Raw genomic sequence first — 27,834 nt, 5'->3', positions numbered from 1 at the left:
AATCCTAACACTCTGGGAGGCTGAATTCAGTCAGTGGATCACTGGAGCCCAGGAGTTTGAGACCAGCCTGGGCAACATGGCGAAACCCTGTCTCTACAAAAAATACAAAAATTAGCTAGACATGGGGCAGGTGCCTGTAGTTCCAGCTACTTAGGGGGCTGAGGTGGGAGGATCTCTTGAGTCCAAAAGGTTGAGGCTACAGTGAGCTATGATTGTATCAATATACTCTAGCCTGGGCAACAGAGCAAGATCCCATTTCAAAAAAGACAAAATTAAAAAGTATATATATATACACTGTGTGGGTACATATATATACACACAAACACAGAGAATTCTTAGACTTCATAAACATAGAATGAAAACAAAAATTGGAGTAAGCAAAATGTAAACTTGAATTGCTAGAAGTTTAGAAATATAAATGTGTGTGTGTGTGTGTATACATATACATATATATAAAATTATTATTTTTTTTGAGACGGAGTCTCACTCTGTAGCCCAGGCTGGAGTGCAGTGGCACAATCTCAGCTCACTGTAATCTCCGCCTCCCGAGTTCAAGTGATTCTCCTGCCTCAGCCTCCCGAGTAGCTGTGACTAGAGGCACGTGCCACCACACCCAGGAAATTTTTTTGTATTTTTAGTAGAGATGGGGTTTCACCATCTTGGCCAGGATGGTCTCGATCTCTTGACCTTGTGATCTGCCCACCTCGGTCTCCCAAAGTGCTGGGATTACAGACATGAGCCACCATGCCTGGCCCTAGAAATATATTTTTACATAGACCTTACCAAAGTTCATTTGTTACTATGAAACCATTAAGACATAAAATTCACTAAGCTCATTTTATTTAGTTTAACACAAGCTACAATAAGATAAACGTGGTAAAAACACATGAAACGGCACCATTACCTGGTTATTAAAGCTGACACAGAGCTTGGAAAACCTAATGGGATGTGGACAATCAGCCTTCAGATAAATATCAAACTCAACGGGAACATCAACATGAAAACTTGGGGCATGAAACTTGGCTTTGCATTGTACTAGAAACAAAACACAAGGGCTGCGTTATGCACAAGCAGACACCCATGACCCACAACATCCTGTCAACCAAATTCATTCTTCAGAAAGATACATCTGCACTGACCATTCTTCCTGACTTCTGCACTTAAGGCATTTCAAGAGACAAATGAGCTCTTTTTATTACAAAAATAAAATTTAGGCTGAGCGCAGTGGCTCACGCCTGTAATCCCAGCACTCTGGGAGGCCAAGGCAGGCGGATCTCTTGAGGTCAGGAGTTTGAGAGCAGCCTGGCCAACATGGTGAAACCTTGTCTCTACTAAAAATACAAAAATTAGCCGGGCATGGTAGTGTACACCTATAATCCCAACTACTAGGGAGGCTGAGGCAGGAGAATCACTTGAACCCAGGAGGTGGAGGTTGCAGTAAACCAAGGTCACACCACTGCCCTCCAGCCTGGACGACAGAGCGAGACTCTATCTCAAAAATAATAATAAATAGGCCAGGTGTGGTGGCTCATGCCTGTAATTCCAGCACTTTGGGAGGCTCAGGCGGGCAGATCACCCAAGGTCAGAAGTTCAATACCAGCCTGGCCAACACGGTGAAACCCCAACTCTGCTAAAAATACAAAAATTAGCTGGGCACGGTAGTGCACGCCTATAAGTAATCCCAGCTAGTCAGGAGGCTGAGACAGGAGAATCGCTTGAACCTGGGAGGCAGAGGTTGCAGTGAGCTGACATCATACCACTGCACTCCAGCCTGGGCAGCAGAGTGAGACCCTGCCTCAAAAAAGAAAAATAAAATAAATACATAAATAATATAAAATAAAATGTAAATAAATATAGCTTCAAAACCATCTTTAATTTTAAAAATACAGCTACTCTTGAAATGTAGATGACAAGATTTTAAACGAAAAAGAAAATAATTTATTATTTCAAAATACCTACCTAGACAGTAAAGCAAAACCTTTTAAATAAGTATCAAGTGTTTTCAATAACACCTGAACTACAAATGAGCAAAGTATATCTTAAAACATAAATCAAGTATTTAAGATCCTAACTATCTTTATAAGTCACTGAGGGGATACACACACAAAAATCAGTTTATCTGTAACATGATTATACTTTGAAAATTCTTTCTTGACTTTTATGTTTATTATTCTGCATCTATTCATTTTGTAGAAAAAGACAATTTCTCTGACATCATACTGTAGATGTTAGCTACCTACCAAATGGCACAAAGTCCTGTACTCCTATTGTGAAAATATTGCTGCCAGCCAGAGAAATTCGGTCTGCCCACAGCTTCTGAGCAGTTTTCACAGCGAAGATATCACAGTCGGGTTCTGGATCAGGACTTTCATTCTGCATCAACACAGAGTTAACATTCATTCAACTAGTTGAAAAAAAACCATGACTTGCATTAGTTGATATAGAGATAGGTATACATATTCCTAATACCACACTCTATATAAACAATTCCAACCTACCATTAAAACATTTATGAGGTTCTTTTCTATCCGAGACTTTTGGTCATCTTTCAGAGTTGAAGCTAGTATGAAGAATGAAGGAAAAACATTGTAAGTACTTATAATTAAGTCTACTACCCCTATTTATTGTTTTAAAAACTTTATATAACAATAAATACCTCTTTAAGATGACCAAGCACAGTGATTTGCACATAGTAAAAGCATACTAATTCTCTGGAACTGAATTATTCTTTAAATTTTAAAAAGCTTAAAGGTGCTAAATAATTTTATATATCAAGAATTTTACTCAAAAAACATCACGTTACCTCTGCCAAGGAGTTCTAGGGAGTAAGTAATGTAATCCTTTAATTGGGCCATGAGGTAGGAGCACTTCAGAGCTGTAGTTAATATAGACGTGAGCAGAGTCCACCACCCTTCACTCCGATAATCACACATCACATAATCCAGCAACCTCAAAGAAGACAAAACGTAATACTGAACCGGCTTCACAAGAAAGGGTTTGAAGAGTTCATGGAGAAAAAAGTATTTTCCTCATTTTATGTAAGTTTAGAAAAATCTTACTGAGATGGTTGACCAGCTATTCCCATATTTAGCTAAACGTGAGATTTCTTAAAGTGCTGAAAAAGATTGTGCCATTAATGGCACTTGAAAACACATTACAAAATGGAGTTTAACAGCAATAGAAATAAACGTGAAAATACGAACTCCTTCCACACCGATTTCTATTTCAATTTCACTTCAGATAATCCAAATACTTGTAAAAGTAAATCGTGAACAAGACTCACTTCAAAGCTTTGGTATAATCCTTTGCGTAATAATATTCCTCTCCCATCTGAACCACTATAAAGGAAAGAAGATTTATGTATGTAATTTAAAGTCATTCAAAGTTGCATGCAATGGTGACGTTTGTGGATACATACTTAGGTGACTTTTCATTCGCGGGCACTTGTACTTCTTGAACTGTGCAACAGCATTGCTCAGCAGAGCTATGATGATTTCCTAGTAGAAAAAGTAGAGTGCAAAACATTTCAATACAAATATATTTTTTTAACAGTGTAAAAAAGTTTATATTGGACACAAAACTTACAGAGTGAGCAACATTTCTCTCCTTCAGCTGAATGGCAAGAACTCCCACCTTTTCTTTTTCAGGATCAGAAAGATCAAAACCTGCATAAGATGAGACACAACCCATTCTAGATAGCTCATTTAATATAAATGTTCACATGAATATTGTATGTGCACACTCCTTGAAACCTTTATTTAATATAATCAGTTCAGATTCTTCAACATTCTAGAATCTTAAAGATGCTAAGAGGCAGCTTTATTAACATGGAAACTTCCGTGTTCTGTTCTGATGGGAACATTATTGAGCTCCATGTTCTTCTATCTACTGGAATCAATGATCTGAAAAGCAATGTCAATATCATCCTCTATAGAGGATACACTCACTGGAGATTAAATAATTTCCTTTTTTTCTTTTTTTGAGACGGGGTCTTGCTCTGTTGCCCAGGCTGGAGTGCAGTGGTACAATCATAGCTCATTACAGCATCAACCTCCTAGGCTCAAGTGATCCTCCCATCTCAGTCTTCCAAGTAGCTGGGACTACAGGCACGTGCCACTATGTGTGGCTAATTTTTGTATTTTTTTGTAGAGATGGGGTCTCACTATGGTGCCCATGCTGGTCTCAAACTCCTGGCCTCAAGCAATCCTCCCGCCTTGGCCTCCCAAAGTGCTGGGATTACAGGCATGAGCCACTTTGCCTAGCCAGTAATTTAACAGTTCTAGTTCAATTGCTTGAATTAAATTATGTATAAAGCATTAAAAAAAATGCAGAGAAATTGTTTTTAAGGTAATACAAGTTAATGCTGTTTTAAAAAGTCAAATCAATTGTTACAGTTAACTGGAATTAAAATATTGAAATAAGACAGCAGTGGCATGTGTCATTTAAAACAAAAGATGTTCAAATGTTGTACTTTTTTTTTTTTGAGATGACGTCTCACTATGTTGCCCAGTCTGGAGTGCAGTGGCTGTTCACAGTTGTGATCCTTCCGCCTCAGTCTCCCAAGTAGATGGGACTACAGGCATGTGCCACCACACCCAGATAAATGTTTTAATCACATCAACGACTTTAATTATAAAGTCACTCTAAGATGTAGTGATACATACAAAGCATTCTAAAAATGAAAACAATGTTTAAAAAGCACACATTTTTACTTCAACATAATTTCTTATGCACATGCAGCCAATGGAAAATCTATTATAGCTATTGCTGCCTTTTGAGGTTGACAGGAAAGGATGGAGGGAAAAATTATTTACTTAGTATTCCTTGTCGCCATGATCTTTGTCCATAAAAGTCAAGAACGCCTGTTTGTGTTTCTAAGGGATCAGGATTGGGATACATTACAGAAGCCTGTAAATTAAAACACAAACCTAAATAATAGTTTATGGAACTCATTGCAAATCAACTCTTGCCCAATCTTTGACTGAACAAAAAACTTTTCATAAATACAACCACCAAACATACATTCAATTATCAAATTTGTGAATATTTTAACATAAATTTTAACAAAAATTAAGCTAAAAATGTTTCATTTAATATTTAGGTAGTCTTATAAAAATCAATCTGATTCTGATGAATATTTCACAGTAATTTCTTCGCTTTTTTAAATCTTTGCTCTAATAAACCAGTAAAAATATATTACAAATTATGCTCTATATTTATTTCACATGCATACATGCTATTTGTGTAAATGAAAACAATGTTACAAGGAGTTTTACACAGAAGACACTATTTCTCCTCTTTATCACTTCTGTATTAAGTGCTGTATTGTGGGGGAATATTTCTGGCACCAGAACTGACAGATTTACAGTGCTTTTTCTTCTTTTTAACTTTTCCCTCTGAAACCAAAATGTAATACATGAAAAATGTAGAAAACATTCAAAAGGAAAAGGATGAAAATCTAAATTACTTATAAACCTACTACCAACTCCCACTATTAAGAAAGTATGTTATCATTCTTCCAGATTTCACATGCAAAAATTTGTTAATGATTAATTTTCAACCTGCTTCTTTCATTTAAACATATTCTGTATATTTAACTCAGCATTAAATATTCTTCTAAAACACTATTTTTCATGGCTGCTTGCTAGTGCATATTTTAACGAATTCCCTATAGCTATTCATCTTATTTCTATTTTACAATTAATAAATCTGTGAGAACAACTTTATAAATAAATTTTGGTACTTATTTCAGAATTTATTAGCTGCCTTAGTATCTCCAAAAATTAAATTCTAGGTCAAAAGATACGCAGTTTTAAAGCTTCTCAAATTATTATTTGATGGAAATATTATTTTACATTTTAACCAATGATATTTATTAATACCCAGTTCCTTACATTCTTATAAAATCTAGTTTTAATCACTTTTTAAAATACTGTGTTCAAATTAGAATATGCCAAACTTTAGAAATATAATACACACAATAAAATTATAAATCATACAAATAACATTGTAAAAACAGTTAACTCATCATTTCAGAGAAAAAATTCATTAAGTATTAACATACAATCTATTTGTTTTTGGAACAGTTTTAACGATAGTACTACTGATAATATTCACTCATCTTCAGAGAACTACAGGTTTTAAGTGAAAATAAACTGATGTAACTCTATAAAAATAAATGTATTAAATATGTATACCACTTTCTTATTTTAAAGGTGTTTATAGGAAAACTGATATCTAAACGTAATCATCCAAGAAAAAGGCAAAATGAAACATCAAGTTTAAGAAACTATGCAATTAACACTATTCCTCAGACTCTTAAAGAGTCTCCGTGCAGGAGGCCAGGCGCGGTGGCTCACACCTGTAATTCCAGCACTTTGGAAGGCCAAGGTGGGTGGATCACCAGAGGTCAGGAGTTCAAAACCAGCCTGGCCAACATGGCGAAATCCCACTTCTAATAAAGTACAAAAATTAGCCCGGCATGGCGGCGGGCACCTGTAATCCCAGCTACTCAGGAGGCTGTGACAGGAGCATCACTTGAACCCGAGAGGTGGAGGTTGCAGTGAGCCGAGACTGCACCACTGCACTCCAGCCTGGGCAACAAGAGCGAGACTCCGTCTCCAAAAAAGAGTCTCCATACAGGCAACCCCAGGAAAAGAAAGAAGTCAAAAGTTATCCCCTCCAGTGGGTCAAAACATATTTCTAAACTCTTACAGCAGTGATCACAGAAACAAAACAATGGATTTAAAGTGTAACAAGGATGAAAATGCGGCTTTTACTTTAAAGTAATTTTCTCTTGTCTAAATAGTCACTAACTTACTGCCAAAAATAAATTAGTTCTTCAAAGAAAAATGTCTGCTCAATTCACAGGTGAAAATAGAGTACTTGGGCTAAAACCAAACATCAGTGTAATTCCTAAAACTATAAAAAATAAAACTCATTAAATTTAAAGACTTGGAAAAAATTATCGACACCAATCAGTTCTAGCTTCTTTCAAAAGAAAAGTAACTCTTCCACGTGCTAGATAATACGGAGTCAGTAACTTACTTCGTGGTTACAGAGGCTTTTTGCAAGCTGTTTCCGCTCCTGGGCGTAGTATGCTGCCTGCTGGTAATAGAAACCGGGATTCTGAGTTTGAATAGCTGTTAACCCTAACTTAATCGCTTCATCAAATAAATCTCCAAAGGCCTGGAATCTTAAAGAAAAAAAAAATCAAGAAATAAAAAGGAATGAAAAGAAAAAGAAGCTTATTTCTGGTAATTCATCCTGGGAATCTTAACCTCAGCAGATTGTATTAAAATGGTGCTAGTGATGAACAATTAATATTTGTTGTAATTTCTTTGTAAATATTAATACACACTAACTGTAGGTTACAGATAGGTTCTATATTTAAGTCATCTCTTCTAACAAGTCTTCATAAATATACCATCAAACTAGATCTCAATATAGTTCCTACCACTCAAACAAATACACCCAAGTTCCTGGGAACAATTTCATTTTAGCAATTTTTAAACTTCATTCTCAAAAAGTAAGCTCCAGGACAGTAGGAATTTTGTTTACTGCTATATCCTTAGGACCTAGACACATGGTAGAGACTCAATAGATATATGTTGAATGAAAAAGATGGTACCATGAACTAAATAACTGCCATTAAGGAACTGTATACAATATCAATCTACAGTATTACCAGAAACATACAAACATACTTATGCTACATCATCAAAAACCTACTTAGTGACCAAAAACCTGGTTCAGTTTTAGAACCAGAGTCCATGCTATTTCTCCAAATACTATATATTATTTTTAAAAATATTCTAAAAGTACAATGTAAAACATACTGTTTAGACATCCATGCAGCATGCTCAAAAGACAACTCTGCACTTCCAATCTTTTTCTTACACAAGTCGATGTGTTTCCGGAACTGAGCAATTGCATCCAATGGGGTGTTGTGTTGAAAACACAGCCTACAGATCTGCAAAATGTAAAATTGATCCCAAAATAAAGGGAAAAAAAGAAAGTCAAAAAGCATATTTGTTTAAAAACTATTTTGAGAATAACATTAAAAAAAGACTATGAAATTTCCTTCTCTGAAGCTCTTTGCAATACAATTAATTTTCCTCATCAGAATGGTTATGCTAAAACCAAAGGTCATATATCCCTTTTAGAAACGAAATAAAATAACTCAGTATTTGTACATAATTTATTCTAAACTTTAGAAAAGCTTTTAAAAAATATGGAATAGAATTTTAAAATTACCCCCAATGAAGAACATAAAGATGGACTAAAATAAACGATGTCCAACAGGTAACAGAAAAGACTGATCAATTTTCAGTTTTAGATTTGCCATAAAGCTAAAGATTTTCTGTAGCATAATTAAAGCAAAGTTACCTCTATATCAAACAAGTATTACAGAGATTCTTGAAAATTTTGTGTCTGGTATGCTCTTTCAAAATAGTACTAATATTTATGTACTTGGGGTGAAAGGGAAAAAGGAAGAAACAAAGCCTAAATGTATTTCCATATGCTTGTTACAATTTTCACTTTTATTTTTTAAGTACAAAGGAACATACGAAAAGTCAGTCTCTCATCCATTCCTGTCCCTCAGCCATCTAACTTCCCTTTCTAGAGGCAGTTTCTGCCATATGCTTCCTGATACATTCTACACACAGATAAGTATGTGTGTGCCTTTCTATAAAACTATTGTTTTTATACAAATAACAACATCACACTAAATATGCTAATCTGTGACTTTACTCATCTTGCAATATATTTTGGGTATCATTCCATATCACTACATAGAGCTGCCTTATTTTCAATAGCTTTTAATATTCCTTTGTTTACAGTTATAATTTACATAACCAATCACTTATAATTGGGTTGTTTCTAATCTTTTCCTATTAGAAAAAAAACAGTGAATTAAAGCATCTATTTGGCCATACATCACCAACACAGTGTCAGGCATCTTCAATATGAATGTGAAAAAACTAAAAACAAACTAAATAGCTGTTGCTTGACTTCTGAGGGTATCTATTCCTGTGATGCACAATCTCAAAATAAAATGCTCAAACAGTAGGTATAAAAGTTTCCTCTGGCCGGGCGCGTTGGCTCACACCTGTAATCCCAGTACTCTGGGAGGCCGAGACGGGCGGATCACGAGGTCAAGAGATCGAAACCATCCTGGCCAACATGGTGAAGCCTCATCTCTACTAAAAAGGCAAAAAGTAGCCGGGTGTGGCAGCACATGCCTGTAGTCCCAGCTACTCGGAAAGCTGAGGCAGAAGAATCCCTTGAACCCGGGAGGCAGAGGTTCCAGTGAGCCAAAATCCCACCACTGTGCTCCAGCCTGATAACAGAGCGAAACTCTGTCTCAAAAAAAAAAAATTTCCTCTAAGGTGAATAGATACACCTTTTCTGTGCCATTAAACCAAGAAGGAGTCACATAGTTCTAATAATTTTATCTTTTAAAACTCAGTAATACAGGCAGCTTTCTTCTCAACTCCTCCTTGCTCCCACTGAAAAACAAATAAACAAAAACTAAAAAACCTTCCAAACTTTAGAAACCTCTAGAACTTATCAATTCAAAACACAACTACTGTAAATAGGCTACTAAGAATCAAGGCCCTTCTGAGAAAAAGGATATAAAAGGAGAGATCATAATTAATCAAATACTAACTTTTCAGAGCAAGAAACTAATTTTGATGTTCAAATTTTAAAAAGATCATTTAATATTTAAACACAAATTCCCTGTATTTGGAAGCAGAACTATTACCTTGTAGTTTATAAATCCTGCCATAGTCTTAATTTCCAGAATATTAGTTTCATGGGCTCTCAATTCGTGTATAAGATTATAGGCGGTCCTATAATTCCTAAATGGGGAGGGTGGTTAATAATGATATAAATTAGTTTAATAAACAATTTCTACAACCAAATCACTAGAAATAACAGAATATTTACTCAACATTTCTTTTTTTTTTTTTTTTTTTTGAGACGGAGTCTTGCTCTGTCGCCCGGGCTGGAGTGCAGTGGCCGGATCTCAGCTCACTGCAAGCTCCTCAAGAGCTCAATAATGTCAATCTCTGATTTCATGATAAATGAGCTATTAATAAATATATGTGAGAGGAATCAATGATTTCATAAAGAACAGAACCATGACATGTGCATTGTTATTTTCATCATCAACATCGGTCAATAACAAACAGGTAACTTAAAAAAGGAAATTGGACAACTGTCCAGAAAAATCAGCATTCTGTTAAAAAACGTATTTTAAAGTACCATTACAAGCTCTCAAACAAATAGAAATTGTATTAGCAAAGGTGATATCAAGACAGCACAGGTCAGCCGGGCACGGTGGCACACACCTGTAATCCCAGCACTTTGGGAGGCTGACGTGGGTGGATCACTCGAGGTCAGGAGTTTGCGATCAGCCTGGCTAACATGGTGAAACCCCGTCTCCACTAAAAATACAAAAATTAGCCAGGTGTGGTAGCACATGCCTGTAATCCCAGCCACTCAGGAAGTTGAGGCAGGAGAATCCCTTGAACCCAGGAGGGAGAGGTTGCAGTGAGCTGAGATCGTGCCACTGCACTCCAGCCCGGGTGACAGAGTGAGACTCCATCTCAAAAAAAAAAAAAAAAAAAAAAGACAGCACAGGTTAACAGCTTTTTAACCCCAAGTACCTTTACAGGTTAAGTGAATATTACTGGCCTCAGGGAAAGTCTACAGAGGAGGGAAGAATGTCCTCAGGGCAGCTCCTGCTGAAGGAGAAGCATAGTGGGAAAGGAGGGCCTGGTAGGAACAGGGCCTACCTTGCACATGGAAGGTAATGAGAAAATCTCAAAACAGGCTTTTCGTAGAAAAAGTCTGTTCATAACTTCTCCAGGTAAAAGTATTTCTTTCCAGAATTACTTCTGAACAGAACTGAAATTGAAGGATTTAAACTAATACCATTCATAAAAATGAACTACAGGCCAGGCGCAGTGGCTCACACCTGTAATCCCAGCATTTTGGGAGGCCAAGGTGGGCGGATCACCTGAGGTCGGGAGTTCGAGACCAGCATGGCCAACACGGTGAAACCCTGTCTCTACTAAAAATATAAAAACTAGCTGGGCATGGTGGCAGGTGCCAATAGTCCCAGCTACTCGGGAGGATGGGACAGGAGAATCACTTGTATCTGGTAGGCAGAGGTTGCAGTGAGCCGAGATCTTGCCACTGCACTCCAGCCTGGGCAACAAGAGCAAAACTCTGTCTCGAAACAATACAAATAAACTACATTAAAGCCAGTTATATGAAGTTGTTGAGATTCAGGAAACACAACTTGGTGCTCTGGTCCTTAAACCTCTCAAAACAACCAAAGATAAGATATTTCTGCAATATTCCTGTGATTACTAAAATTATTTTTATTTATTTCTATTTTTCTTTCCTCTTCTCAATTCTGGGATACATAGCTGTTTTTAATACCTTTGTCTTCAAAAACAGAGTTAAAGCTACAAAGAGGTCAAGTTTCATTAAATTCTCCTTGGTAAAAGCAAAGGACTAAAATGTGTAACCACTGCCAACACATCTGCAACTAATCTTCAAAGCTCTAAGCAGAGACTTCAAATGGAAAATGATGCAACTGATATTAAGATTTTTTAGGCCGGGCGCGGTGGCTCACGCCTGTAATCCCAGCACTTTGGGAGGCCGAGGCGGGCGGATCACAAGGTCAGGAGATCGAGACCATGGTGAAACCCCGTCTCTACTAGAAAATAGAAAAAAAAATTAGCCGGGCGCAGTGGCGGGTGCCTGTAGTCCCAGCTACTCGGGAGGCTGAGGTAGGAGAATGGCGTGAACCCGGGAGGCGGAGCTTGCAGTGAGCCGAGATTGCGCCACTGCACTCCAGCCTGGGCGACAGAGCGAGACTCCGTCTCAAAAAACAAAAAAAAAAAAAAAAAAAAAAAGAAGATTTTTTAAATTAAAAAATAATTGAATTCAATAAATGTACTAGTATATAAACCTATAAAAATCAATAGTCTGATGCTCACTTCAGCAGCACATATACTAAAATTGGAGCAATACAGAGAAGATTAGCATGGCTCCTGCACAAGGATGACATGCAAAATCGTGAAGAGGTACATTTAAAAATTTATTTTGGAAAAAAAAAGTCAAGTCTGATTTAGATAATGTTTAAATCAGTCTCTTACAAGAATTTTACTGAATATACACATAAAAAATAGTCAAGAAGATAGGGAAAATTTTAATATTACATTTCTGTGGCTCACAAAATTTAATTAATCAAACCAGAAAGCTTTATGACACAATGAAATTTACTTCCAATAATAAAAATGAAAATTTTTTTAAATCTTAAAATATTATATTCCATTCATCTCTAGACTAATTCCTAAATCTAAGCAATATGAACCCTTTAAAATTAATTATAGTTTAGTTGAGATTCAGAAATTGCCATTTCATGTTATTGTTAATATAAAAATAGGAAACATTTAGTTTGAAAGCTTAACAACTTACTTCAGCGCATTTTGTGTATCTTGTTTCAACTCACTGAAGAAAGCTATTTTGAACTGATGCCTAACAAATAAAAGCTAAAAAGAGACAAAAAAAAAAACACTATTATACATATTCTATTTAAAAATGTGAAAATTATAAGGTTTATTACAAGGAAACTTAAAAGAATGAAGAAAAATATTCAAAACTGAAATCCAAGAATTATTCCCACAAGTAAGGGTACAGTTAAGAAGGCTATAAAAATCTACCTTTAAGAACTTTAAGAGCAAAGAGTCTAATTTAAAAACAAATTAATTTTTAAAAGCTTTAAAAAAATCTTTAGAAATGCTGAAACCATTGAAAATGTTAAAGTATTAAGAACATGTAATAATCACCTCAAAAATAGTAATAATCCACTCTACAATGCTTCTATTATTGCAAAAAATCACGTACCTGGTGTGTTGTTTTATTCAAAAATTCTTTATGAGATTTCACTCTTCTGATCTCAGTGTAGTAATAAGTCTGTGCATGTTCATAAAAGGCATTTTCCAATCTGTTAAAAAAAACCAAACCAGCATTTAAATATTAGTTATTTTAAACCAAACTTTTCAAGAATCATATTTGTGAGACCTGAAAGTAAAACGATGACAGAAATATCTATTTTATATTATGAATAAGACAAAGTGAAGCAAAAGATAACCTGAATTTTCAGATTAAAAAGTCTAAAAACAAGACCATCCAAAAGCCATTTAAAATTATTTATAATACAGGATACAACAAATAAAAATACCTTTTTCTGATTCATAAACACTTGGTAATCTCTTTTTTTTTGAGACAGGGTCTGGCTCTGTCACCCAGGCTGGAGTGCAGTGACACAATCTTGGTTCACTGCAACTTCCACTTCCCTGGTTCAAGCGATTCTTGTGTCTCAGCCTCCCGGGTAGCTGGGACTACAGGCATGTGCCACAAAGCCTAGTTAATTTTTGTATTTTTAGTTGAGGTGAGTTTTATCATGTTGGCCAGCCAGGCTGGTCTCGATCTCCTGACCTCAAGTGATCCGCCCACTTTGCCCTCCCAAAGTGCTGGGATTAGGATCACAGGTGTGAGCCACCGCTCCCGGCCTAAAATTTGGTTGGAATCTCTAAGAGTACATTTGCCCTACTATTTTAGATTTTTATAAAAAGTCTGAAAAAAAATTATTACTCAATTAGATTTCACTTTTTTTGTGATTTTAGTATTTAGGATTTAAAGGAATAAGAAAACTAACAGGTAAAGAACCAAAAATGAGAACTGGCAAATAAGGTGGAAACATTTGTGTGATTTAAATCGTCCATCATTCTATAACCTACATAGGAACAAGAAAATCTGACTAGAGATGGATACACAACTCAAGTTTTCTTTGGTGAAAAGAAGTCATCAGGAGTTATCTGCCTAGGGCATGAAAGAAAGCAGAACTCATAGCCAGATAAAAGACAAACTTAAATATCAGATATTATATTTTAAATTTGATTTTCTAGGTTACAATTTTATTTATTTATTTATTTATTTATTTATTTTGAGACAGGGTCCCGCTCTGTTGCCCAGGCTGGAGTGCAGTGGTGGGATCAAGTCTCACGGTAGCCTCAGCCTCCTGGGCTCAAGTGATCCACCCACCTCAGCCTCCAGAGTAGCTGGAACTACAGGCATACCTGACTACACAGAGCTAATTTTTATATTTTTTGTAGAGACAAGGTTTTGCCATGTTGCCCAGGCTGGTCTCAAATTTCTGGACTCAAGCAATCCAACTGCCTCAACCTCCCAAAGTGTTGGGATTACAGGCACGAGCCCCCATGTCCGGCCTTTTAAGATTTTTCTATTTTCAAAACTGTAGTTTTAAAAATGGTAAAATATGACAAAATTAGGATCAACCTTGAACCAAATAATGTGTGAAGGAATGTATTAACCTAAGTTGTCCTTTAAATTTTGCAAATGGGGGCCGGGCACAGTGGCTCACGCCTGTAATCCCAGCACTTTGGGAGGCCGAGGCAGGCAGATCACGAGGTCAGGAGATCAAGACCAGCCTGGCTAACACGGTGAAATCCCATCTCTACTAAAAATACAAAAAATTAGCCAGGCGTGGTGGCGGCGCCTGTAGTCCCAGTTACTCGGGAGGCTAAGGCAGGAGACTGGCATGGACCCAGGAGGCGGAGTTGGCAATTAACAGAGATGACGCCACTGTACTACAGATTGGGTGACAGAGTGAGACTCCGTCTCAAAAAAAAAAAAAAAAATTGCAAACAGCAACAAGGCACTGACTAGAATGTCTAATGTTATGGTAGCCAGAAATATGTCTACAGGCTATTCTGAATGATTAAAAAAACAAAAACAAAAACAAAAACAAAAAATCCTTCTCAACAGAGAATCGGTATTAATCTAGATTGTCTCAGTAAATACCAAAGATAAGTGTGGTTTTAGTTTTCAAGCTGAATGTGCACTTAAGAGATAAAATACCCGTTAAACAGTCAATACAGAAGATTGAGAGTAAGTAGCCTGGTAAGTGCTATTATTTCCTCTAAACTGAGGGACACAGAGTCAAATCTTTCCCTCGCGTTAACCGTGACAGGCTACAGAGACACCACGGGAAATAGAGCATAAGTGTTGGAAGACTTCCACTTTTTAATTCATATACTTCTTTATTATTTGAGGTTTATTTGGAGAAAACCTTATAACCTTATAATTCACAAACATAAAGAAAGAAATGACAAATCTAGTCAAGACATAAGGGGGTTGGTGAAAAGACCAATTCTTTTACCAGATACTCAAACAGTACGCTTTTAAGGCAACACCAAACAATTAAGAATGCTCTTTTAAGGAAAGAGACCTTGAGTGTTCTTTGTTCTGCAATAAAAAAAAATTCAGCTGATTCAGTCTTCCCGTTTAGTGATTTAAACCAGCTGAACTTCAAATGTCCATGCTTTTTTATGACATTCCTCTGTCCGAAATAAACACTACTTCCTCCCACTAATCCACACCTTCAAGCAAGCTGCAGACCTTCCTCTTCCTTAAACCTTCCCAGATCACATCTATTCATTTCTTCTCTGAAATCCTGTAAAACTTGCAAACTATATTACAGAATTTACACTTGCAGTGCTCTGTGGGATTTAACATGGATGCTTTCGGTCTCCACAATTAAATCAGCTTCTTTATGAACGTAGGAACCTGATCAACTTGTTTTGAGCTAGACAAGATGCACACATACATACCTATATACAAATACGCACACAATTATCTATATTTTTGATATAAATATAGATTTATATTTTGACCTGTCCTGAAATAGAATTTATCCTACCAGATAATTTAGGTTAAACTTTTAATTACAAACTGCTCCCTATTCTAACTTATTAGAAAACATGTATATTCACTCTTAGCAATAATAATATAAAAATCACCTGGAGTCCATTTTCTGCTACCACTGCACTAACATATCAAGTAAGCATGTTTTTCAGAGTATACAAACATAAATTTTAGCCACTGCAACTGACTTTGAAAAACTAGCACTGATTCCAGGAAAGAGAGGAGCTACCAGTTTTCAGGTAAAGGACACTCTAGGACATTCTAGCTTCTAAGTTATAGATGCAGATTTATGTCTAAAAGGGGTGTTCTTCAATTTTGTCAAGTACCTAAGAGGCAAAAATATTCACACAACTTTGGAAAACAAAAGGAGGAACTACTGGGTACGTAAAAGGAAGTTATATTGAAGGTAGATCCTGTGCTAACGACTGCAAATAAAAGGCACAAGAGCAGAAGCAGGAGCAGCAGTTGGGGCTGGGTGGGATGAGGGGTGGGGTCCTTACATCCTTTCTTCCTTTCCCCTCCAGGCTTTTCAGTAAAAGGGGACAGAAGGGAGACTGAAATACTGCTTCAATACCGTCCTGCCCAGCCAATTCTTACAGCAGTTCCGATTTTTAATTTATGGAAAGATGAAGATCAGAGACAAAAATCTAACTGCACGGATCCGTACACCTGCATACATTGTTTTGTATTTTTAACAACGGAGTTCAGGCCCATTGAAATTCTTTGCTTCAAATAATTTTAAACTAATCAGAAAACTGCTTTCAAGGCCAGAACAGAGGCTCACGCCTGTAATCCCAGCACTTTGGGAGGCCGAGGTGGGCGGATCACCTAAAATCAGGAGTTCAGACCAGCCTGGTCAAGATGGCCTGTAATCCCAGCTACTTGGGAGGCTGAGGCAGGAGAATCACTTGAACCTGGGGGGCGGAGGTTGCAGTGACCTGAGATTGTGCCACTGCACTCCAGCCTTGGTGACAGAATGAGACTCCATCTAAAAAAAAAGAAAAGAAAAGAAAAGAAAACTGCTTCCAATATTTTCCAGAGCCATTTTTGGCATGTTCTCTCTATAGCACAACTTTCCTCTAAGAAGCATTTGCTTTCTTATTCATTATTCAACTGTCACCTTTGTTTTGAAAGGCAAAGTGTGTGTGTGGTTTTTAAACAGTTGCTAGTAAGCATGACACAGGCAGCCTACTGTCCTAAGAGGAAAGGTCTGAACGTTGGGAAAACTTACTTTTTAATAAAAGAAAAATGCTTACTCGAATCATTAACTTGGACAACTCCTGTATTTTGCTTTGAAATGATCAGCAAACTTCTCCAATACAAAAGATTTTCACAATCACTCCCAACGCATTACAGAAGTTTTATAAAGATTCTAACATTTTGACACTTAAAAAAACACTAATGAAATCATATCTATCTGTAATACCTCAAAAGGCTCTGAAAGCACAGGAATAAGTGTGCCATCAGTAGCTCTGCTACTTCCCTCCCAGATCAATGAGATGAAGATGTCCTGATATTCAGCTTTACTCTCCCTCTGAAGATAAAATATAAATCTGAAGAAAGGGTCTATATGTTTCCTTATCTCCAATGGACTGTCTTATGCACTCCCCATCTCGTATCCACGTACTGGAGGCTATGGACCCAGGGAACTTGCTTTTTACATCCGTTATTTTGACAAAGTACTCCTTATGTAGATATTTCATTATCCACAACAAAACTACAAGTGGTTAAGGGCAGGACCCCATCCTGTTTGTCTTGAATCCATAACCGCCTAAATTTGAAAGCTGAGGCAGGCAAGATCACTGCTGGTTAAGGTAGGGTTCTCAAGCTCAGCACTGCTGACATTTCAGTCAGGTAATTCTTTGTTGTGCAGGGCTGTCCTGTACACTGTACAGTGTATGGCAACATCCCTGACCTCTACCCACTAGAACCCAATACGGCAACCCCCTCAGTTGTGGCAATCCTAAAAGTCTCTAGGCATTGCCAAATAGTCTCTGGAAGGTGATGCTGCTCGGTGAAGAGTCAGTATGGCAGGGTATAGCACAGAGGACAATGGCTTTCTAACGAAGGCTTCACTGAAGCCTTAAATGGTGAGTAAGAGAGAGCCCAGAAAAGGAGAGCTGGCAGGTGGGCAAGACTATGAAAGCATCTGACGAGGAACAGCAGTGCAAATAGGAAAGCACTGAAGTGCAGAGTCAAGGGGGAGCTGTCCAGGCCTGGAGAGTTGAGGCCAGGTGTGACGCTGGGATGAGCCTCAGTGGAAAGAAAAGCTGCCTGCATGTGCTACCAGCTGCCCCTCTCTTCTCTCTGTTCCCTATTGGTAATATGTCTGCATTTAAGGAACAAAACTCATTTATTCTTTTCCTCTGAATTCCAAGTAATTATCTCAATGTTATCTTCGGCACCACTGACTTGATTTCCCGTGGAGTGAATTCTACTGTTTACTGCTTCCAGTGTGAAGGTTTATTTTGCTAACTGCATTTAAGTTTCTTTGCAATTCATCTTTCCATTTGATCCCATTCCTCTGCATGTTCTCTGCTAAATATATGCTTCTCTTTCTTAGAAGCCTGGTCATTTATATACCAGTGAGAAGGCCAGGTAACCTCCTGCAGCAGATCATTTTCAGAGGTTTGCTTCTGAGAAAGAAACAAATGCAAGAGAAGCAATAATCAAAAATAAATAAAACTCTTCGAGTTAACAAAGAATACATGCAGAATGAAAAGGAAAACCATTTTACAGTCAAAATCAATGAAAATATTCATATCTAAATACATCCTAGCATAAAATGTACTACTACAAAACTTTGGTGTAACAATAAATGCTACAAAACAATGAATAATGGCCACGTAATTTCTGGGGTAATGTTGTGTCTCCAGGTAATCTGCCCTTTACACACAAAGGCTTTGTAAAGATATTTAAGATATGATAGGGCTCACACCCTTCCTAAAAAATTACTTACATAGATACATCAACATCTCAAGAATGAAGCAAAAAGAGGCCAGAATGGAATGGAGACACTCTTATAAAAGAGGACAGAATGTCACTCAAGCACATTAGGTAATTACTAGAAAGTATAATGGAAAAACATACAAATTTTGTTTCTTTAAATAAAGTTGACCTAGATGCACATATGGAAGAGTGTTAATGAGGACAGGTAAAGCGGAAGATCACTGTGTATCATACGAGCACATTTATGTTTTTGTGTTTGTGGGTGTGGCGTGGATACTATAAAGAAATACATCCATATACAAAAAGACATTTTTTTGGAAGGAAACTTAAGAAACTGTTGATATTGGTTACCTCCGGGAATTGGAGAGGATTAAGAATTTGACAAGAGACTTTTATTTTTACTCCATAGCCTCTGTATCATATCAATGTTTTTCATGAACATGATTTTTTAAAACATAAATGGGTCTAAGCTACCAATTTTTCAATTCTTAATAATCTAAAACAACAAAACTTTAAAAGACCTCTACTTACCTTATAATATAACCCACAAGGTGGTCAGTGTGCGGCAGTACGAACAAAGACTTTCCTGAGAGCTCACATGCATTGCATAAAGCTGCAGCCCTTTCTGAAGCAATGACATCTTCTCCTGTTGATAATCCCCATCAAGATGAATGAGAAATAAAATAACTAATGTGCTTCCCAAATAAATATTTCCCCAAGTCTGAACAATAGAACTAGGAATAAAAACCCAAACGGCTTTTATCACATCAACAGGACTCATGGGTTCCTTGAGAGCTCTGTGTGGTTCTTAGAGGTTACACAGTATATGCCTTTTAGGAAAACATTGCGGAATTTTCTACGGAGCCAGGATAGGTGGCCAAGTAATGCCAACAGATATACCACTTAACTATTTCAAAAAACATAACTAAAACTGGAAACAATAATTCATGAAAGAAGTCTCCAAAACCATTTTGGATGCTGTAAGTTTCAACACAGAAACAAAAATATATTTTGGTCTACAAAAGTCTGGGAAAGGAGAAATAAGAATCTGAAAGTAAGACATTTTCCAAGAGAAAACTACAAATCCAGCCTTTTTATTTGCCTTACAGAAAATTAATGAAAAAATTTCATATAAGGAATACAGTTTCAAATCTATCTTAGATAAGTAAATTATATTCCTTTTTGGAAAGCTTTGGAAGCCAAAAAAATTATACTCTTATAAAAAAATTCAAGTGAATGAATTGTTTCGTGAATTAAACATGTCTTCTATATCCCCTACATAAGAAGACAAGTGGAACTAGGGGAAGAGGACTTAAGATTTGCATTCTTTACTATCTTTAATTTTTTACAGTTAGTATTTGCCCATTATCATTGGTGCTTTTGAAAGTTAACACACTATCAGCCCTGTAACTGAATGCATAAAAGATTTACACATCCAAAAAACTCCTATTTCCCTTTAATAAGAATTGGAGGTATAAAACAATTAATTAATTAAATAGACTTTTGATACCTGGGGGCAAAGGGGTTTTCTTCTGAATCAGAACGACTGCAACTTTTGTGTTTCTTCCTTGTAAACTTTGCCTGCAATGAAAAAGCAATAATAACATTAATTGTTTTAACTTAAAAAAATGTATTCACGACTTCACATAAAATACAACCTTGGTAATTCAACTGAAGATAAATTTCAACTAAAAAAACCAAGATCAGAAGAAATCTTTTCCTGCACACAAAGCACATATGTGTCACAATAATTTAAATTCTAAAAGTAGGATCTTACATCTTCTAATCTTAAAAATCTTTCTTAAAAGGAAAAGATTAACGCATACTTTTAGGTAAAAGTTATAATGCAACTTACTTCTTTATGGTGATACACTGCAGAGTAGTCATCTAAAAGAATGAATTATTTGAAACTTAAATAGTGATAAAGCAAAGTGTTTTAAGAGACTAAACAGTAAATTACTATGTCTCCAAAAAAGATAATAAATACAAGAAAAACATTTGGAAATTGAGACCAATTAGTCTTCTAAATTTCTTCACATACCCAGCATTAAATACAGTCAATAATTATGCTACCTGTGAGGAAGAGAACAAGATTAATTGGAGGTCAATCCCCAAGTGACCACTGCAGTCTGAACGGTACTCCATTGCCTTCAAGAAATGTTAGTGAATAACACACATGTGCAAACTGAACTAGCCGCCCTGACACAGAAGATCATACCTGACTATTTCCACTCTGGTGGCGCACTCAGACTGCTTTTCTTTCCACTGAGGCTCATCCCAGTCCAGTTCATAGAACACAACCACCAGGGCTGGCACCAGATTCAGATGCTTATTCATCCAGCCAGTCTTTAAGATCCCTTTAGGAATGTACCACTCATATGAAGTTCTCTGCAAACATTGGCAGAAATTGAAAAGTTACCTGAGAGCAGCAGAAACCACCTGTTACTGAGTGCCAAGCACTTTATGTGCATGGATCTCATTCAATATACACACCTCCCATTTTTGATTAGGAAACTCAGGCTTACAGATTCAGAAAGAACTAGTAAGTGTTGAAGGTGGAATCTCAACCCTGGAGAAGCTATACTTCCCATTTAAAGAATGACTAAAGCCAAAGAGTTTCTATCAGCCCCATAACTGAATGCATAAAACGATGATGCATGTCTAATGATGTCAAGGGTCTCAAATACTTTGTAAAAAAAAAAAAAAAGTCCATTTCCAGGTAAGTTCTACTTATATTATTCACCATTCCAGCTTCTGTTCTTATAAAACTGCTCAAAAAAAATATTACTTAAAATCCAATATGGCTTTGTTTATTTCAAAGACATACTGCTATGATGGCATTTCACCTCACTTGTGGATGAAGTAAAAAGCAGAGAACGATTCTTAAACAGAAGCCTCACAGGAGTCTCTTGGGTCTGAGCACTAAGTGCCACAGAGTGGGAAGAGGATGCTGTGGATTTGAGTGTTAGCCCTGAAGGATGCAGTTGAAACCTCACATTCCTTCCAAATCACCTGCGCTGGCTCAGACTACTCCACTTCATGTTGATCCAATGTCTGCCTCCACTAAGGAAAGATGAGGTCTATAAGGAAGGCTGACACAAAATAACATGGGGACTCAGCCAAGAGCTGGGAATAGAGAAATGAAAAGCAGCTTGAATTCAAGCATTAAAAGAGGAGAAAAGACGGCTTGTGCTGGGCCCCCTGCCTTCTCGACACAAACACGACACTAAAGAAAAATAATTGCGTAGGCCTGGCGCAGTGGCTCATGCCTATAATCCCAGCACTTTGGGTGTACTCCCACTACCCAGTCTGAGGCGGGTGGATCATGAGATCAGGAGATCGAGACCATACTGGCTAACACGGTGAAACCCCGTCTCTACTAAAAATACAGAAAATTAGCCGGACGTGGTGGCAGGCGCCTGTAGTCCCAGCTTCTCAGGAGGCTGAGGCAGGAGAACGGCGTGAACCCGGGAGGCGGAGCTTGCAGTGAGCTGGGATCGCGCCACTGCACTCCAGCCTTGGGGACAGAGTGAGACTCCGTCTCAAAAGAAAAGAAAAATAATCGTGTAAGGGCCAGGGCTGGGATGCTATTACTTGCACAATTTCAGACAGCTCAGTTTCCAGGGCTGGATATATGAAATGGTGTCTCCTGTGTGTGGTTCTCAAACACACACAAAGTAATCAGCTGGTGACCAAGTCCTATATTCCCAGAGACCAACTGAGGAGGCATGCAATCTACATTTTTAATAAATAACCCAGGTAATGATGACATACTTGGTCCAGAGATTACTGTGTCAGAGACACTGCTCTAGGGCAAAAGGAAAAAAAAGGGTATGGTTCAGAACTAAAAGGGTTTTATCACCTAACTTTCAAACCAACCTCATAAGATTATGATAAATAACAAATAATAAATATACATAAATTGCTTAAAACAGCAAACTGTTTTACTGTTTTTTTTACAACTATGTTAGCTATTAGTGATACTATCATCATGATAATAATTATTACCTAAGGTAAAGTCGTCTTTACTATGTTGTTCACCTTAAAAGTCAGTTTTGAACTTAATACCTTTCTTCATTCTGCAATGAAGAAACTGCCTTAGTTTACGTGTAACTCCTCAAGAATAGGGAATCTGTCTTAAATTCGTATCACTGGCTTGTTGCAGGGTTCCAGGTGCCTATCACAAAGCAAGTGCTCAAGAAATCTGTGAAACTGAGCCAAATTACACAGACCATGGGATTCAAACACGACATTAGGAATGACGGTGGGGACTGCAAGGCCTTCCTTTTAGAGGGGACTATGTTAAAAATATGGAGACTTGGGTTTTTTTCCTAAAAATAAAAAAGGGAAAACCTAAGTTCATAGGATAGAAGCTTTACGAAGTAATTATTCCTGAGTTTAAAAAAAAAGAACTATTATTAAATATACATGCAGTGTATTACATGAAAATGCCTAAGGTTTTCTTTATGTACCACTGTGACCACTGTCTTGATAAACTCGGCACACACAACAGAACAAAAAAGACACACACACACACACACACACACACACACCGAGAGAGAGGGAGAGAACACATACCAGCACAGTGCCATTACCTTGGGTCTACATTTGGGATACTCATGGTCACCTGGGAGCACCTTGAAAGAAATTGGTACTCGATCAGCTCTCCGATTGGCACAGAAGGCGTCCCAGACCGCTCGATGGACTGCGTTATAAACTACATCCAGGCCCGTGAGAGTAACAAAGGCCATAGGCCGGCAACACAATTCCACAGGCAAGTCCCACTGTGTGGGGCTCATGTTTACGATGTCACAAAAAACCTGAAATACAAAGGTTAATATATACATAATTAATTTTTAAAACCTCATATTCATTTATCCAGCCTGGGCAACAAGAGTGAAACGCTGTCTCAAAAAAAAAAAAAAACTTCATATTCATTTCCAATATATAAATCTCTATTTAAAAATCATTACAAAAAAATAATCATTACAAGGCCAGGCATGGTGACTCATGTATGTAATCCCAACACTTTGGGAGGCCGAAGCAGATAGATCACTGGAGGCCAGGAGTTTGAGACCAGCCTAGCCAACACAGTGAAACCTTGTCTCTACTAAAAATACAAAAAATTGGTCGGGCATGGTGGCTCACGCCTGTAATCCCAGCACTTTGGGAGGCCAAGGCGGGCAGATTATGAGGTCGGGAGATCAAGACCATCCTGGCTATCATGGTGAAATCCCATCTCTACTAAAAATACACACCTGTAGTCCCAGCTACTCGGGAGGCTGAGGCAGAAGAATGGCGTGACCCCGGGAGGCGGGGGTTGCAGTGAGCCGAGATCGCGCCACCGCACTCTAGCCTGGACGACAGAGCGAGACTCCGTCTCAAAAACAAAAAAATTAGCTGCACATAGTAGCACACGCCTGTAACCCCAGCTACTTGGAGGCTGGGGCATGAGAATTGCTTGAACCCAGGAGGCAGAGGCTCCAGTGAGCCAAGATCACACCACTGCACTCCAGTCTGGGTGACAGTGAGACTCTGTCTCAAAAAAAAAATGAAATAAATAATCATTACAAAAAGGCAAAAGGATTTGAGTATCTGCAAACTGTCAAGCAAACAGAAGAGAGAAAAAGGGAAAACTTTAATTCCTGAATTGGATCTATTAAAATGTAATAACTATATGACATTTAAAAAAAAATCTTTCATGTTAAAAATGTTGAAGTCAACTTTAAGACAAATGGGTATTTTCAGTAATGTCTCAAAATGCACACAGAACTTTGAAATTAGTAGACCAAGAAAGCAAGAAGGTGATAAAATTAAAATAGATCTACATGATCTATTTCGTCTATAAAAGAAAATATATTGAAAGAAAAATATAAAAGAAAAAGTTGACTTACATATAATAAACTTCCTCTAATTTCTCTGTAATTGCTAATATTGAATTTCTGAATACCTAGGATATTATTAAAATAATAGCCTTTAATTTATGTAATTATCTAAATAGTAGTTATGTTGTCTCATTTGCCACAATATAAAATGTACTCTTTAAAGAAAAATCTGTAAGGGAAAAACTAACAATGCAATGGAAACTTCTCAGAGGATGTTTCCATTGCATTCTTTAGCTAAGAATCAGTCTATAATAAATCTAAAGTATGCCCTGACTTTGTAAGTATATAAAACTATGTTTATCCCAAACAAGACTGTCATTTTATATATATATATATATATATATATATATATTTTTTTTTTTTTTTTTTTTTGAGACAGAGTCTCACTCTGTCACCAAGCTGGAGTGTAGTGGCATGATCTCAGCTCACTATAACCTCCACCTCCCGGGTTCAAGTGATTCCCCTGCCTCAGCCTCCCCAGTAGCTGGGACTACAGGCACGCGCCACCATGCCCAGCTAGTATTTTTGTATTGTAGTAAAGACAGTGTTTCACCATGTTGGCCAGGATGGTCTTGATCTCGTGACCTCAGGTGACTGCCCGCCTTGGCCTCCCAAATGAGGTTCTTTTAAAGGACAATCTATACCAGTATACTATAGAGAATTCAGGTAAGGCACAAGTGGCTCATGCCTATAATCCCAGCACTTTGGGAGGACAAGGCCAGAGGACTGTTGAGGCCAGGAGGTCGAGACCAGCCTGGGAAACATAGTGAGATCCTGTCTCTAAAAGAAATAAAAAAGAAAATAGACAGGCATGGTGGTGCGCACTTGTAGTCCCAGCCACTTGGGAGGCTGAGATGGGAGGATCACTTGAGTCTAGGTGTTTACAGTTACAGTGAACTATGATTGTGCCACTGCACTCCAGCCTGGGTGACAGAGCAAGATTGTGTTGCAAAAAAAAAAAAAAAGTTATTCCAAACAATATTATCACTATATCCAAACAATATTATCACTATATTTTAAATATAATCTTATTTGAAAACGAATGTGTCATGAGGCTCTTTTAAAAGGTAATCTACACCAGTATGTTATAGAGAAGTCTAATACAATCTTTGTGAAAAGTGAGGCACACTTAGGCTAATACCTGATCTCCAAAACATGGAATATTTTCAACTGAAAGGTTAATTTAGGAAAGACTATTAGTTTTCTCATGTTTACGTACTGAAAGAACAATAGGTATTGAATAAATGATTTGCAAAGCTTGCCAGAAATGTCTACAACAGATAGTTTTAGAATTGTTTAAATATTTTTAGGACAGGATTAAGTTATGAGGGCAAAGGATTGCATGTTCAGAGAAAGAAACTGTCTAGTTCTGGGTAATTTGGGAATGAAAATTAAAAAGGGGTGACCAGGCTGGGCACAGTGGCTCACGCCTGTAATCCCAGCACTTTGGGAGGCAAAGGAGGGCGATTCACGAGGTCAGGAGTTCAAAACCAGCCTGATCAATATGGTAAAACCACGTCTCTACTAAAAATACAAAAATTAGCTAGGCATGGTGACAGCGTGCCTGTAGTCCCAGCTACTCAGGAATATGAGGCAGGAGAATTGCTTGAACCTGGGAGGCAGAGATTGCAGTGAACCGAGATCGCACCACTGCACTCCAGCCTGGGCAACAAAGCAAGACTCCGTCTCAACAACGACAACAAAAAACAGGTGACCAAAATACAATACGGGCACCTTTGCTTAATATGAACGAGTCTAGACTAGAGGCCATTTCCTGTAATAACTTAGAGGCCCAAAAGACATAACTGTGGTCTTTGAATATGGAGCTGAAATAAGAGGAACTAAAAATGACTGTGTCATCCAATACAAATATGAGTCACATAAATAAAATTTTCTAGCAGTCATATTAAAAAGTAAAACGTGGATGGAATTCATTTTAATAATATTCAATTTAACGCAGTGCGGTATGTCCAAAATACTATCATACTGACACTAATATACCTTTTTTTGTACTGTCTTCAAAATCTGGTGTGTATTTTACACTCACGGCACAACTCAATTCAGACTAACCTATTTCAAATGCCTAATGTAGCTACCGGCTACAGAACTGGACAGCAGAGATCTAAATTATGGGAAATCTGTTCCAAAATCACTGCATGAAAATTGAAACAGAAATTATTGCCACGTTCTCCCATGGCACTTGAAATGGTCGTGCTTATTCTGCAGCAAAGAAATTTGAATGAGAACACCCATACGCACAGGCGCAGATTGACAGGATCTCAGCGACAGGCTGGAAGGAGAAATTTTCAGATATCCTGGAAGAAGCCAATGGAGCAACCAACGAAACTATACATGAAAGGAAGCGCAGCTATAGAAGGTGAATAATGGATGGGAGATCCAGTAATGCAAGGGAAGTAAACTGGAAACTAGTGTGAGAGGTAAGAAAAGTGGCCCAATCAAACTGGGAACTAAAAAACCCCTAAAACCTAATGTGGTTGCTTTTTTTTCTTTTAACTAACTGGAAGTTCAGGGTGTAGGACACAAGGCTGCTGAGAATGGGATTGAGAGATGTTCAACTACAAAACGAACAAAACAGGAACGACAGTGTGGGGACGAAACGATGTTTCGATGTTAAAGATGAGAAGAAAACAACCCAACCTAGGAGAAATACCGCCCCCGTGGTCGCAGTATCTGCTCTGGTAGCTCCGGTGAGGAAAGGCAGAGGAATAACACTGCAGTCCCTAAAGGCAGATATCTTCCTCCTCTTACTCCCCTGTCTTAAACCTGGGAGGCCCTAGAAATGGGTGCGTCTTTCCTTAGGTCTAAAAGAGAAGTGCCAGGATTGCACTCGCCGATGGGATTGCAAAACGCAGGCCCCCAAACCAGCATTGTTAAGAGCTAGCTCCCTTCTTCGGCGATCCCGCCTGGCCCCGCTGGTCTCCCGGCCCGGACTCACCCAGGCCCCACGCCCCGGGCCCGCTGCAGCTGAGGCCTGTCGCCGCCAGCCGGGACAAGACGAGAGGAGGCGGGGAGATGTCACAGAACGCCGGGGCCCGTCCCCACCGCGGCAGCCCCACAGCCAGCTCCAACAGGCGAGACTTCCCTGTACCCACCTCCCCCAGCACAGGAAGCACTTTCTGGGCCTGAGTGACAGCGCTCTACACCAATCGCTGTCCCGGAACTTTAC

At 37.9% G+C, this 27,834-nt stretch overlaps 1 protein-coding gene and 1 pseudogene across 2 annotated transcripts in view; one reads left to right on the top strand and one right to left on the bottom strand.

Moving 5' to 3' along the window:
- The window catches only part of TRAPPC11 (trafficking protein particle complex subunit 11), a 54,155-nt gene extending 26,397 nt beyond the window's left edge, over positions 1–27,758 (bottom strand). Inside the window, exons 1-18 of one of the 2 annotated variants that reach the window (XM_008000369.3) lie at positions 27,604–27,758; positions 23,358–23,582; positions 20,981–21,150; positions 20,273–20,343; positions 19,294–19,408; positions 12,931–13,030; positions 12,502–12,575; positions 9,770–9,866; positions 7,839–7,972; positions 7,048–7,195; positions 4,815–4,908; positions 3,586–3,665; positions 3,419–3,497; positions 3,284–3,338; positions 2,804–2,949; positions 2,499–2,560; positions 2,241–2,373; positions 905–1,035 (exon numbers count right to left, since the gene is read on the bottom strand). In XM_008000369.3, coding sequence (XP_007998560.2) covers positions 905–1,035; positions 2,241–2,373; positions 2,499–2,560; positions 2,804–2,949; positions 3,284–3,338; positions 3,419–3,497; positions 3,586–3,665; positions 4,815–4,908; positions 7,048–7,195; positions 7,839–7,972; positions 9,770–9,866; positions 12,502–12,575; positions 12,931–13,030; positions 19,294–19,408; positions 20,273–20,343; positions 20,981–21,150; positions 23,358–23,561 — 1,893 coding nt within the window. In that variant the 5' untranslated portion in view covers positions 23,562–23,582; positions 27,604–27,758. Of the gene's footprint in view, positions 1–904; positions 1,036–2,240; positions 2,374–2,498; positions 2,561–2,803; positions 2,950–3,283; positions 3,339–3,418; positions 3,498–3,585; positions 3,666–4,814; positions 4,909–7,047; positions 7,196–7,838; positions 7,973–9,769; positions 9,867–12,501; positions 12,576–12,930; positions 13,031–19,293; positions 19,409–20,272; positions 20,344–20,617; positions 20,665–20,980; positions 21,151–23,357; positions 23,583–27,603 lie in introns of those variants that run through there. The other variant, XM_037994063.2, reaches the window with a different exon arrangement.
- On the top strand, positions 12,013–12,125 carry LOC119623936 (U6 spliceosomal RNA; annotated as a pseudogene).
- Positions 27,759–27,834: the final 76 nt, after the last annotated feature.

The sequence above is a fragment of the Chlorocebus sabaeus genome, chromosome 7 (genome assembly GCF_047675955.1).
Source record: "Chlorocebus sabaeus isolate Y175 chromosome 7, mChlSab1.0.hap1, whole genome shotgun sequence".
NCBI lineage: Eukaryota > Metazoa > Chordata > Mammalia > Primates > Cercopithecidae > Chlorocebus > Chlorocebus sabaeus.
The sequence above is the reverse complement of the archived record's forward strand: the minus strand, read 5'-3'. Positions and strand labels throughout refer to the sequence as shown.